At 46.3% G+C, this 14,073-nt stretch overlaps 1 protein-coding gene across 1 annotated transcript in view; it reads right to left on the reverse strand.

The window, feature by feature from the left end:
• Positions 1–1,221: 1,221 nt before the first annotated feature.
• LOC119955254 (V-type proton ATPase subunit E 1-like) overlaps positions 1,222–14,073 on the reverse strand; it is a 28,638-nt gene continuing 15,786 nt past the window's right edge. Inside the window, exons 6-9 of the mRNA XM_038781295.1 lie at positions 12,794–12,862; positions 9,246–9,340; positions 2,298–2,385; positions 1,222–1,780 (exon numbers count right to left, since the gene is read on the reverse strand). Coding sequence (XP_038637223.1) covers positions 1,718–1,780; positions 2,298–2,385; positions 9,246–9,340; positions 12,794–12,862 — 315 coding nt within the window. The 3' untranslated portion in view covers positions 1,222–1,717. The remainder of the gene's footprint in view (positions 1,781–2,297; positions 2,386–9,245; positions 9,341–12,793; positions 12,863–14,073) is intronic.

Consider the following 14,073-nt stretch of genomic DNA (forward strand, 5'->3'; position numbering starts at 1 on the left):
TTAACCAAAGACCATGTAATTAGTGTAACAAACTGTCACATCTATTATCCAAGTTAGACAAAAATACAAGACTGGAATTCATAAATTTAATGACATATCAAATGGAAACTGAAAAAAGCTTCACAAAATGTTCAGTTATGCTGCCAAGTTGTTATTACCAACCTAATTAAATGTAAAGATCGAGCTACAGAAAGCAGTGTTTAATATGGCCTTTTGATTGCCATTTGCCAATCAGAAGTACCTTGCAAAAAAAAAAAAGTTTAATACCGTTGGAACTTAACTAGCAGGATAATTAATCAATGGTAAAAGTTTTGCAACCTCAGCAAGTACTCCGAATGCACCTTTCCCTCAGGAAGAAACTGCCATTCTAAATATTTGGACATTAGAAAACAAAAGGTAGTTTTAAGCGATTTATTTTTAATTTAGAGGATCCAATTCTCTTTTTTTGCAATTAAGGGGCAATTTATTCTGGCAAATTCACCTACCCTGCGCATCTTTGGGTTGTGGGGGTGAGACCCACGCAGACACGGGAGAATGTGCAAACTCCACACGGACAGTGACCCGAGGTCGGAATTGAACCCGGGCGCTTGCCGCTGTTGAGGCAGCAGTGCTAATCAGGCAATAGAGTTGAAGGGAGCCACTACAGAAAATAATTGCTGGTTCCACTGCCTCTGCGCTACTGTACATGACTATCTAAAGCCTGGTGATAGCAGAGCTAGTCCCATCCAATGTCATCTCCGTCAGATTGGATTACCATTGTCTTCAGTCCATCCTTCAAACTCCCGACAAAGCTTGGCCATAATTTGGGTCTTCTCTGAAGAAATGCAAATATGTTGAAGCTGACCAGTTAGAATTTCAAAAAACAATATTCTTTTTATACATGTAGAACACCAACAATCCCATCTTTTAACAAGCAGAGTAAAACCAACAAGTGGAACAATGGAAAGAGCTTAGGAAGTCAAGTGCAAATGAAATATTCAGGGAAGCAGCATTACCTGAAGTGTGAAAATGGGAAAGGAGAAAGCATATTGTGGGGTCAACTCAAAAAGCATCTTACATATGTGGCTAATTGGGGCCCTGAGATTACCATAAATCATAGATGAAAAATGATAAATGGAGACTACATTAAATATAAAATGGTCACATAATCGAAGCTTTTCACGGAAAACTGCAATTTTGAAATAATTAATTGCCCAAACTAAAAATGCAACAAGCAACAGATTCAGGATCCAGCAAAGAGATGTTTATTTCAGTCCCATATATACACATATACAGTACCTGAAACACAGACTTTCAATTCAATTAAATAGTACAAGATCGACAAATCAACAACATTGGATGCATCATATTTCCTACAGATTTCACTGCTGTTCTATATTTTGGGAAATTGCCAGTCTGCTGCAATGATTGAGGCGGAGATGAAGAATTGCTCACATTTAAGAGAACAGGTTAATATATACAAAGAAATGGAACTGAGGTTGTGACTCCAATTAGTTGGGGTTACTCAATAAACCCCAGTGATCGCCCAATGCCTTTTGCAATCTCCCTTTGCAACAGGTACCAAAACTACCAAATAAGCAGTTTCAAACACACTTTAGACATAACAGCACAGAAAAGCAAGTACAATGGATATATTTCTTTAAATATAGGTCTGTAACTTTTACATCTTTTCATTATATTCAGTATGCCCAGAGACAGTAGGTCTAAAGCACATCATTTAGTCCAGGAACTTGCGGTTTTGATTGGCACCGAACAAAGCCACTCTGATTTCCGGCATCATCTGAGAGACAGATAACACATTAATGTTAGTATTGCACACAGGTACTTTACAATCAGCACAGGCACATTCTAATCTCCATCTGAAATACCTTTAGGTAGCTCAGTATCAACCCACACAAACCAGGAATTCATCAGGCTCACATTTATGATGAAAGGCAGTCATGCTTCAACCCATGTGCTACAAAATATCTCATTAGGACTTCAGAATCATACTCTTGCACTTTGGCTAGCAATCAGAAGTAGGAACTCTAGTCAATTTTACTTTTCAGAACAGGGGCTCGAATGTTTTCACTGCAACTTAGTAGAGATCTGTTGACTGGGAACAAACTAGTGGGGAATTTACTAGTTTGTGCTGCTCAACATATTACTCAGTCAGTTAGCCCACCAAAGTACTAATACTGCATTGCACATCCTACACAATAAAGGAACGAGCAGGGTGAGCAACTCCTTTCAAGCAAACGTTTGTCATTGTATTACCAGCCTAACAATCACTTCATTTTCATGAACACGTTCCTTACCTGCTGTGCAATAAGGTCCAAGCGACTCTCCAAGGTATTAGAAACCTTTATTTTTCCAGTAGAATTATACATCTCAACACCTCCAGCACTGTTCAAAGGTAAAAGAAACATTAAAATTCTTGGCTTTTCTGAAACAGAAAGGTCAGTCCAGCCTACATCAGCTAATTAGTGACAAAAGCAAAAAGATACAGCATGTGGCAGATCAGTTAGCCCAACAACTGTTCTCAGAAAATTACTACACAGTCTATAATTAAGCATAATAAACAGATTACAAAAACATAAACCTTCCTGTAAAAAGGCACAGACTTTGCATAGGACTGTATTCCAATTGAGATTACACTCAGCTGTCAGTAGGTCACAAACATCCCTAAAGGGAGGAACAGGCTGACCAGTTTGAACTTCCAGTAGCTGTAATGGAGTACTGTTACTGAGCAGCATTACATCCGGAAGCTCCAATCCTGTTCAGAGCAAGAATACAACTTGCACCATGCCGATCTAGGGTTTGGAATCTAACAACCACTGGGTCGATGGAACATTCACACGACTGACTCCCGAGATGACTTGTCTATCTCTGACGAAAGGTTGGGCCTGTATATCCATTTGAAGAATAAGAGGTGATTTTATTGATACATCGACGTTTCTGAGGTGGCTTGACAAGGGTGGATACGGAGAGAATATTTCCCTCGTGGTAGACTAGAACTAGGGGACACAGTTTAAAAAATAGGGCATCAACTTGCGGTGGTGGCTATGAAGGAGTAAGTCGCACATTAATTCCCTTTTCTTCCATGTACTGAATAATCTGTTGAGCTGCTTGCAGAAAAATACTTTTCACTGTACCTCGGTACATGTGACAATAAACAAATCCAATCCAATCCTGCTTGGTCTTTTAGACCATTTCCCCCGATTTTTCACCAGACTCGATTTGGAAAATTGACAAGAGGCAATTGTGTACTGAATTCCCACACCGGTGCATGGAGGGGCGGACTAGAAGTGCTCGCAAAGGCAGAAACAGGTGAACAGAGAAGGCTTGCGCTGAAGCGGGAGAAAGCATGGCGGATGACCGGAGTCCTGCCTTTTCAACCCAGCGGTCAACGGAGCAGCTGATGTAATTTATCCAGGAAGGCTTCGCCCAACAGAAGCAGGAATGTTTGGAACAGATTAAAGGATTAATCGTGCGACTGGAACTTAGACTTGATGCCCCAAGATTGGACGATCCAGAAAGTAGAGAAGGCGCAGGCTTAGCAGGAGGAACATCAAACTGCAGTGGAGTTGGAGGTGGGGATGCTGAGAGACCAGCAGAAAAGTCTCCTGGAGAAGGTGGAGGTCCCGCCGGCAGAAGTTGGGAATCGTCAGGCTCCCGGAGAGGTCCGAAGGAGCGGACGCTGGGGCATACATCGCAGGCATTTTCGAGAAGCTGCTGCGGGATGCAGCATTCTCCCGATCCTTGGAGGTGGACAGGGCTCAGAGCGCTGGCGAGAAAGCCGCGAATGGGGAGAATCCCCCCTCAGAGGACAATGGTGGTGGGATTCCAGATATTTGGACAAGGAGCATATTTTACAGTGGGCCAGGCAGACACGGAGCTGTAAATGGGAGAACAGTACCCTGTGGATCTATCAGGACCAGAGTGTGGATGTAGGCAGGAGAAGAGCGGGGTTTAATCAGATAAGGTTGATCCTTTTTAAGAAAAAGGTGAAGTTCGGATTGCATATCCGGCCCTTCTCTGGGTCACGTATGAGGAGCAACATTTTTATTTTGAGTCGCCCGAGGAAGTGCTGGACTTCGCGAAAAAGGAAAGGACTGGTGGCGGATTGAGGACTTTGAACTTTGTGGCAACGTTCACGTTTAAAAAAGTTCTTGTTTTTTTGTTTGTGGACGCTATTTGTAATGCCTTCTGTTGATTTGGGGCCAGTTGCAGAGCTGAATGAGTTAAAAGTTTACATTTGCACTGATGGGGAATGGAGGTGTGTTTGTTAGATGCTGGAACCTGTTTGATCTTTTCTTTGTTTTGCGTTTTTTTGTCGGGCAATTGTGTTGGTATTGTTTTTCATTTAAGTGTGTGTGTTTTGGGGGGGGGGGGGGGGGGGGGGAGGAGAAGAGAGAACAATAGGTGGGAGAATGTCTGGCACCAGGGCAGGGGCCACCAAGCTAGCTGGGCAGGCTAGCTCATGGAAGCGCAGTGGGAGGTGAGCAGATGTTAGGCTTATCGAAGGGGTCGATTTACATCGTGCTGTTACTGGGGGGGGCGGAGAAGGAGAAATGTCTGCTGACGAGGGAGGGACTTTTGCCGAGGGATAGAGAGGAGGTCGGGGGCGGGCCAGAGGAGGTGTGGGGCGAGGGCTGGAGACTGGCCCAAGAAAGGTGATGGCTGATCACCTGGAATGTACGAGGGCTAAATGGGCCAGTTAAGAGGGCACATGCGTTCATGCATTTGAGAGGACTGAAGGCGGACGTTGTAATATGACAGGAAACGCACCAGTGTAACTGATCAGATTAAGGAAGGGATGGGCCGGACAGGTTTTTCACTCGGGGCTGGACCCGAAGACTAGAGGGATCGTGATCCTGATTAATAAGCGAGTGGTGTTTGAGGTGGGATTGATAGTTTTGGATATAGGAGGTCAGTACATTATGGTCAGTGGGAAATTGGAGGGGGTGCAGGTGGGATTAGTAAATGTGAATGCGCCAAATTGGAACGACGTGGAGTCTATAAAGAAGATGCTGGGGAAAGATACCGGGCCTAGATTCACATAAGTTGGCCATGGGAGGGGTCTTCAACACGGTTATTGACCCTGGTTTAGACCGGTCAAGCTCAAGGACAGGCAGGGTGCCAGCAATGGCAAAGGAGTGAAAAGGTTTCATTGGGCAGATTTGTTGGGGGGGGGGGGGGGCACATGAAGATTTGGGCAGCCGAGAGTGAAGGAGTTCTCCTTCTGCTCACACATGGGTAAAGTGTACTCCCGGATTGATTTCTTTATTTTGAGCAGGGCTGTACTGACAGGAGTGGAGGACACGGGGTACTCGGCGATCATAATCTCAGACCATGCCCCGCACTAGGTTGACCTAGAGGTTAGTAAAGACAGTAACCAGCACCCGCACTGGAGGTTAGATGTGGGCCTTTTAGCTGACGAAGAGGTGTGCGGGCGGCTGAGCAAATGTATTCAGAACTACCTGGATGTCAACGACACAGGGAAAGTTCCGGCAGCGGTGGTCTGGGAAGCATTGAAGGCGGTGGTTAGAGGGAGCTGATCTCGATACAGGCCCACAGGGACAAGATAGACAGGGCAGAGACGGAGCAACTGGATGCCCAAGATTGGATGATCCAGAAAGTAGAGAAGGCGCAGGCTGAGCAGGAGGAACATCACAGGTCGACAGGAGGTATGCGGAGACCCCAGAGGCAGGGCTTTTAAGGGAACGGCGGAGGCTACGGGTGGAGTTTGGCTTGTTAACCACAGGGAGGGCGGTGGAGCAGCTGAGAAAGGAGAGGGGGCGTTTATGAGCATGGAGAGAAGGCCAGCAGAATGCTTGCACAGCAGCTTAGAAAGAGGGAGGCAGCTAGGGAGATAGGGAAAGTAAAGGATGGGGACAGGAGTCTGGTTGGAGACTCAGCAGGGGTGAATAAGGCATTCAAGGAGTTTTATAATAGACTGTACAGGTCGGAACTCCCTGCGGGGCCAGAGGAGATGAGGCACTTCGTAGGGGGGCTGAATTTCCCAAAGGTGGACGGGGGGCTGGTAGAAGGGCTGGGGGCCCCGATTGAGTTGGAAGAGATAGCAGAGGGTCTGAAGGCCATGCAGTTGGATAAAGCCCCAGGGCCAGACGGATACCCAGTGGAGTACTATAAAAAGTTCTCTGGGATATTGAGGCCGCTGTTGTTGAGGACATTCAATGAGGCATGGGAGCATGGGGTGCTTCCCCCGACTATGTCACTATGCCATGATTTTGCTGATCCTGAAGCGGGACAAGAACCCGGAGCTGTGTGGGTCTTTCAGGCTGATGTCCCTAATGAATGTGGACGCCAAACTGCTGTCCTCTCGGATTGTGTGCCAGACATGATTGGAGAGGACCAGACGGGGTTTGTTAAGGGAAGGCAGTTGCTGGCCAATGTAAGAAGTTTGTTAAATGTGATCATGATGCCTCTGGAAAGCAGGGAGGTGGAGGTAGTGGTCACAATGGACGCAGAGAAGGCTTTTGATCGAGTAGAATGCGAATATCTGAGAGGGGGACTGGGACAGTTCGGATTTGGGCGGGACTTTATTGACTGGGTCAGGTTGCTGTATCAGGCTCCTGTGGCAAGCGTACGGATGAATAGGACGACATCGGACTATTTTAGGCGGCATCAGGGGACAGACGGTGATGCCCCCTCTCCCCACGCGTTCGCGTTAGCCATAGAGCCGCTGGCAATCGCACTGAGAGCCACAAGGGGCTGGTCCAGGGAACAGTCTCGCTTTATACAGACCACCTGCTCCTGTATGTATCTGACCCAGCAGAGGGGATGGAAGAAATCACGAGGTATTTGGCCGGTTTTCGGGGTATAAACTAAATATGGGGAAAGGGAGATGTTTGTGGTCCAGGCAAGGGGACAGGAGAGGTGACTGGGGAAACTGCCGTTAACAGTAGTTGGGGGAAGCTTTCGGTATCTAGGCATCCAAGTAGCACGGGAATGGGAACGGCTGCACAAACTAAATCTGATTTTCGGAGGTGGGACCCGCTCCCGTTGTCACTGGCTGGGGGGGGGTGCAGACGGTGAAGGTGATGGTCCTCCCGAGATTTCTGTTTGTGTTTCAGTGTCTCCCCATCTTTATGCTGCTGTCCTTTTTTAAATGGGTCAACAAAGTAATCACTGGCTTTGTATGGGCGGGCAAGTAAAAGAAAAAAAAGGGGATGCTTGAGCGGAACCGGGGAGAGGGCGAGCTGGCGCTGCCAAACTTCAGTAAATTACTATTGGACGGCGAATACAGCCATGATCAGGAAGTGGGTGGTGGGGGGAGGGTCTGCATGGGAGCGTATGGAGGCAGCTTCATGCAAGGGCACCAGCTTGGGGGCGTTGATAAAGGCACCTCTGCCGTTCCCGCTGGCACGGTACACCACCAGCCCCGTGGTGATGGCGGCCCTGAGAGTCTGGGGGCAATGGAGGAAGCATGTGGGAGCAGAGGGAGCATCGGTCTGTGATCTCCAATCTGTAATAATCACCGGTTTGCCCCGGGAAGGATGGATGGGGGGTTTTGGAGATGGCAGGGAGCAGGGATTGAGAGGATGGGGGATATGTTCATAGAGCGGAGCTTTCCTAACCCGAGGGAGCTGGAGGAGAATTTTGGATTGGTGAGGGGAAACAAATTCAGGTATCTGCAGTTACGGGACTTCCTACGCAGGCAGGTTTCAACCGTCCCGCTCCTACCACCAAGAAGGATACAGGACAGAGTAGTCTCCAGAGGGTGGGTGGGAGAAGGGAGGGTCTCTGACATCTACAAGGAACTTATGGGGTCAGAGGAGATGCAGATGGAGGAGCTGAAGCGCAAGTGGGAAGAGGAGCTGGGCGGAGAAATAGAGGACTGTCGAGGACGGACACGTTGAGTAGAGCAAACGCATCCACATGTGCCAGGCTCAGCCTAATACGTTTTAAGGTTGTTCACCGGGCTCACATGACAGTGACGGTGTAGAAGACAGGTGTGCAAGAGGGCCAACAAACCATGTCCACATGTTCTGGACATGCCCAAAGCTTAGGGGATTTTGGCAGGGGTCTACAGATGTCATCCACGGTGTTAAAAACAAGGGTGGCACCGAGACCAGAGGTGGCGATTTTCAGGGTGTCGGAAGATCCAGCAATCCAGGAGGAGAAAGAGGCAGATGTTCTGTACTTTGCTTCCCTGGTAACCCGGAGACTGGATACTATTAGCTTGGAGGGACTCAAAGCCCCCAAAGTCGGAGACCTGGCTATCGGACATGGCTAGCTTTCTCTGGAGAAAATCAAGTTCGCCTTGAGGGGGTCACTGTTAGGGTTCGCCCGGAGGTGGCAGCCGTTCGTCAACTTCTTTACGGAAAATTAATCGTCAGCAGAAGGGGGGGGGGGGGGGGGGGGGGGGGGGTGGTTAGCTTAGCTTAGAGTAGGGGGTTAATAAAGGTGGGATCTGTAAGGAAGGAAGATGGCTTTTGCACTTTATAAATTTGTGTACATTTTTTTTTGCTGTTGTAAAACTACAAATACCTCAATAAAATGTTTATTAAAAAAAATAGGGCGCGGGCTGCACGGTGGCGCAGTGGTTAGCACTGCGGCCTCACGGCGCCGAGGTCCCAGGTTTGATCCCGGCTGTGGGTCACTGTCCGTGTGGAGTTTGCACATTCTCCCTGTGTCTGCGTGGGTCTCGCCCCCACAACCCAAAATGAAGTGCACGGTAGGCGGATTGGCCACACTAAATTGCCCCTTAATTGGAAAAAAAATGAATTGGGAACTCTAAATTTTTTATTTTTTTTTTTAAAATAGGGCATCTCCCATTTAAGATGGCGACGAGGAGAAATGTTTTCATTAAGAGGGTAGGTAGTCTAAGGAATTCCCTTCCTCAAGAACATGGTCATTTAATATGTTTTAAGGCTGAATTAGACAGATTTGGGATCAATAAAGGAGTTAAAAGGTTCCAGGGGTAGACAGGAAAGTGAAGCGAGGACAGAGTCAGACGTGATCATATCAAATGGCTAACCAACTCAAGGGACCATATTACACCTGCTCGTAATTTGTACGTTATACCATGTTAAAATATCTACTTGTATGTGAAAACTAACAAAATATGGAATATTTATGTGTCTTTTGGAGTATAAGAGGATACCACTGACTTAGAACAAGGTTACACTCCTAAAACTCCATTTTTGCTAACCCTTTTTCGGCTAAAAAACACTATCATGAGTGGGTAGAAATTAACCTGTCGCTTCAAAACAGAGAAAGCTTCTGTAGATTCTTACATGTCTTCAGGTAGAAAGTTTTCCTGGTCAATGTGAACGTCAAGATCCTTATTTACGCAGTTCTTGTAAATGGGAACATTCTTGTTGATGGCAGTCTGTTCGGGATTTTAAAAAGTGGAGATGTATAGAATTCTGTCACAGTTCATTTCACAGAAAATGCTGTTATAAAATAACACAGGTGGCCCTATATACAGCTCCTTCACTGCAAGGGGACACGAATACAGCATTTCGAGTATACATTTCATTACAATTTGCACAACCTTGGAATTTATAGTGGTCTGGATTTTGCCACAAGCAGAAAAGCAAGGGACCTCAGTGCTGACCTCAAAGAAGGCAACCTATAAATATCTGGTGTGATTTTTCCCTTATCCCGACATTGAATGTATTGGACGGTGATGGCAAAGTACTGTTAAAAACCTTATTCAACAAGGTATAATTAAGAGCTTTTACTTGGGGACTGCCAGTGTTATAGTGGACAAATTCAGCAAATCACATTAATACAACGTCTATAATGCCCCTGTGGAGGAGCTCAGATATATCCATCCAGAAACATGAAGAGGAGAAAGATTTGATAGAGGGGTGAAGGTTGGTACCATTATCATGTTTGACACGGTTATGACACACACCCAATGCTTTTCTTTAAAAAAATTAAAGGTGGTCATTCTCGAAAGACAGAAAACATTCCAGCCACAATATTGGAGGGATTCTAACTGACCCTCCAACTGAAAAGCCCAAGTGTTCTATGCTCGAGCAGGAGTGACTCATTGGAAGGTGACCAATTGAAGATAAATGTGTCTGCATTTCAGTGTTGGAACACAGGCTTTAGATTCTATAATGTTCTACTGGTGATAAAACAATTCCTTATTCATCACGAGTAGCACCATTCGAGACTAAATGTACATGAAAATCTCCCAAAAACCGAACTGAAGTGTACAATATCTGTCCAGAAGTTACTTGTTTTAGGAAATGAAGGGGAGGGAGGAAGAAATGAGGCAAGAAAAATGGGCAATTTGCAGATGAGAAAGTCCTTGTGGATTTCACAGACGATGAGAAGCTAGACGCCAGGCCTTTTAGTTATCACCCATCACATTGCTAAGTGAATCAGAAGCTAGTATCTCAAAAGAAAAAGTATAGTAAGCTGAGTAAATGAGGAGGAGGAGTGCACATTTCCATTGAAGATTTCAAAATTAGGGCTGGGATTTTCCATTTAGGAGATTAACCGTTTTCACCAGAACTGAATTGCATTTGATTTGTGTTTCTATTGGGGGGTGCCATTCGTTCAGGACATGCTAAGGGGCCAGCAATCTGCCAATGTCAATTGACAGAAATTCCTAAATATTCCTATGGCCTAATTCGTTACAGGATTGAGAATGGCCACACCCATCCCGGTGATGATACTGCTGGGGTCTGAGATTCTCCAAGTGGCGGCCAGGGGTGGGTTTCCTGATGACCAGAGGCTCTCTGAGCATTTACAGGACACAGTGAGTAGTCAGCAGGGCAAACAGCCAGGGGCCAGTAAGTAGCACTAAAGAGGTACGTTTAAATCACATACTGCAGCAAGAATGGTCAGAGTCAGGCCATCCGATGCCAGGGAGATTCCCCGGGTCCATGGGCTTGGCACCAAGTTGTGCCCGCTACTCCCCCCAGCCCAGGCAGCCAGACCCCAGAAAGTATGACAATTTTGGAGTTTCCTTCTCGCTCCCCTTCCACAGACACGAAAATACTTACTAATTCGCACCGGCGTGACTTCCGCCTAATGCAAATGATTGTTTCCCCTGGACCCTCCAGAGCAGGGTGCAAACTTAGATATTATCTACAGTGCGTGACCCAAGCATGGCATCGGCACCGGCTGTAAATCACGATTTTTCCGTTGCGTGCTATTCTCCGCCCGATTGGATTTCTTTCTGCTGGTTCCACAAGCAAAGCGGAGAATTCAGCCCAAGATTTCTCCAAAGGTAACAAAATGATTGTTTGTTTTTGATTGGCTCCTGGAGTTACAGCTGTGGAGTGGGAGCAGATGTCAGAAACATCCCTGACCACGGTAAACCGTGTCCAACATTCTAACAGCTGTAGGCATACCTGCAAGCTGAAAGTAGTGGGGAAACAGGCCTGTGGTGCTGCACACTCCCAACAGGAAATATCAACTTTCAGAAAATATAGAGAGAAAGGGAAAACTTCAGAACATTCTGGAAATACTCGGGAGGTCAGAAGTGGATGCAATTGGGGCAGCACAGTGGCAGGCACTGCTGCCTCAGTGCCGAAGTCCCAGGTTCGATCCCGGCTCTGGGTCACTGTCCATGTGGAGTTTGCACATTCTCCCCGTGTTTGCGTGGGTTTCGCCCCCACAACCCAAAGATGTGTAGGGTAGGTGGATTGGCCACGCTAAATTGCCCCTTAATTGGAAAAAACGAATTGGGTACTCTAAATTTATTTTTTAAAAAGAAGTGGATGCAATTTATTTATTTCATTAAAATTTAAGGGGGGAGGGGGCACGGTAGCACAGCACCAGGGTCCCAGGTTCGATTCCCTGCTGGGTTACTGTCTATGCGGAGTCTGCACGTTTCCCTGAGTCTGCGTGGGTTTCCTCCGGTTTCCTCCCACTGTCCAAAGATGTGCAGGTTAGGTGGATTGGTCAAACTAAATTGCCCTTAGTGTCCAAAAATGTTAGGTGGGGTTACTGGGATAGGGTGGAGGTGTTATATAGGATAGGCTTAGGTAGGGTGCTCTTTGCAAGCGCCTGTGAAGGCTCGATGGTCCGAATGGCCTTCTTCGACACTGTAGAGTCTATGATCTATGATCTACCCAATTCTTTTTTCCCCAATTAAGGGGCAATTTAGCGTGGTCAATCCACCTAACCTGCACATCTTTGTGTTGTGGGGTTGAGACCCCCACAGCCATAGGCAGAATATGCAAACTCCACACGGACAGTGACCCAGGGCCGAGATCGAACCCGGGTCCTCACTGCCGCGAGGAAGCAGTGCTAACCATTGCGCCACCGTGCCATCCCTGAACTTGATCGAATTTATGAAGTCATTTAAACTCAAAATGCTGACTCTCTCCCTACACAGAAGCTCTCTGATATGCTGTTACTGGAGTAGGGGTAAAGCTCCACATGAAAAATAGAAATACAGTGTGCTGCTAACACATTCAAACATTATTTTATTCCACCTGTTGAAAATTGATACCATGTGCAGTTCTTACTTATTAAAAATAAAATCACAATAGTTACTCGAACATATGGCCATTGTACCACCCTCACTTTCATAGAATGACAGGTTCAGGTACCGTGTTCTCCAACACTACCATCTTCAGCCAATTGAGGCAAAATGGATGTTCTGGTAATATACCTTTTCCTTATTTTAACTCTAGCCATAACATTTCCAATGTGGTGTGTGCACTATGTACTGACGAACCCACCTCCACTTCATGCAACGGCAATGAAGGAGATAAAAATAACTTGTGTGGAGGCATTCTAAATCCAACCACATGCAAGGTAAATGTGTTAATATAAAGAACAGCAGACTGGCACTAAGCAGTCATTTCATTACCTTAACTGCTGCAATGTCTTGTTTGCGGCAACGAATAATCACTATGGGTTCCAGGAGTTGATATAAACCCTAAATGTAAGAAAAATTACTATCAATTTTAGAGCTACACATTTTACATTGCAACAGAAAATATAAAACCCAGAACATATCTACAAGACAATTTTAATCCTCAAATTAGAGAATAGATCATTTACAATGAATTATGTAAATAGGAAGTTTTATGGTATTGTAAAAGCTATCCTGAAGGCAAGTTACCAGCATTTATAAAAATTTAGTTCCATTCTTGGTACAAATCCATCTTTCTAACAGCCTGAGAAAAAGAATGGCACCTAGAATCTGTCACAAGCAAAAAGTGAACCTCTATCAGTGCCCTGCCCCAGTAGGAGCAACCAGAAAACAGATTGCAACCTAGAATCCAGTATCATTACTAATGATATCTAAATGGGTGTCCATCAGGAAGGATTCAGTCTAAGAAGAGTGATCATTCCAGTCAGTGGAGACAGAAGTCAAAGTGTCTCGGACGTCACCGTCTTCTGCTTGGATCTGCTGCCGGTGCATCGACCGATCCACATCTGCAACCAGTCTGAATCTACCTCTGTGCAAAGGTAAATCACGGCAAGAGCGAGGCAATGTTCTCTGGAACTGGGCTGACCGAGTCCTTGTTCCCTTCAGTCAGGTTGGACGGTCTGAAGGTGCTGGAGACACAGTTCGGAGGGACCAGGGCATGTGTTAGAAACTGGAAGGAGCGGGTAGGTATAATGAACCCAAGACTGAGGGTGTGGGAGCAAAGCTCCGTCTCCATTGCAGGTTGGAACCTGGGCATCAGATACAAGGTACTCTTGGTGTTGCTGTAAATGATGCAGGTCTGGCCCATTCCTCACTCCTGCACAGTGGCAATTACCCCAGCCATTTGCCACATATCCGGTGGGTAGAAAATGGAGCGAGTTCAAAGGGACTCTATGTACAAACCTCTAGATAAGGGGGTGGGGGGAATGTTTAACACCGCATTCATGGGGTTGAGGGAAAGGAGGAAATTTCCCAACACTGTCCTCATCCTGATGGCCACCTTTGTGGGTGGCTGTATCAAGCGGTACGTAGCTGCTTGTTACGCAAACATTGAGTGTCACTCTGTGCTGAGGTTCCACTTGTCACCAGTGTTGCGAAGGATGGGTCTGGTCATGCTGCCGTGTAAGACTCCCATGCCGTTGGACCGTCCCGTACCACCTAGTCCTCGTGGAAATATTTATGCAGAGAAACACCTTCAACCCAAGTCCACCACG

This window comes from Scyliorhinus canicula, chromosome 20, assembly GCF_902713615.1.
Source record: "Scyliorhinus canicula chromosome 20, sScyCan1.1, whole genome shotgun sequence".
In the NCBI taxonomy this organism is placed as follows: domain Eukaryota; kingdom Metazoa; phylum Chordata; class Chondrichthyes; order Carcharhiniformes; family Scyliorhinidae; genus Scyliorhinus; species Scyliorhinus canicula.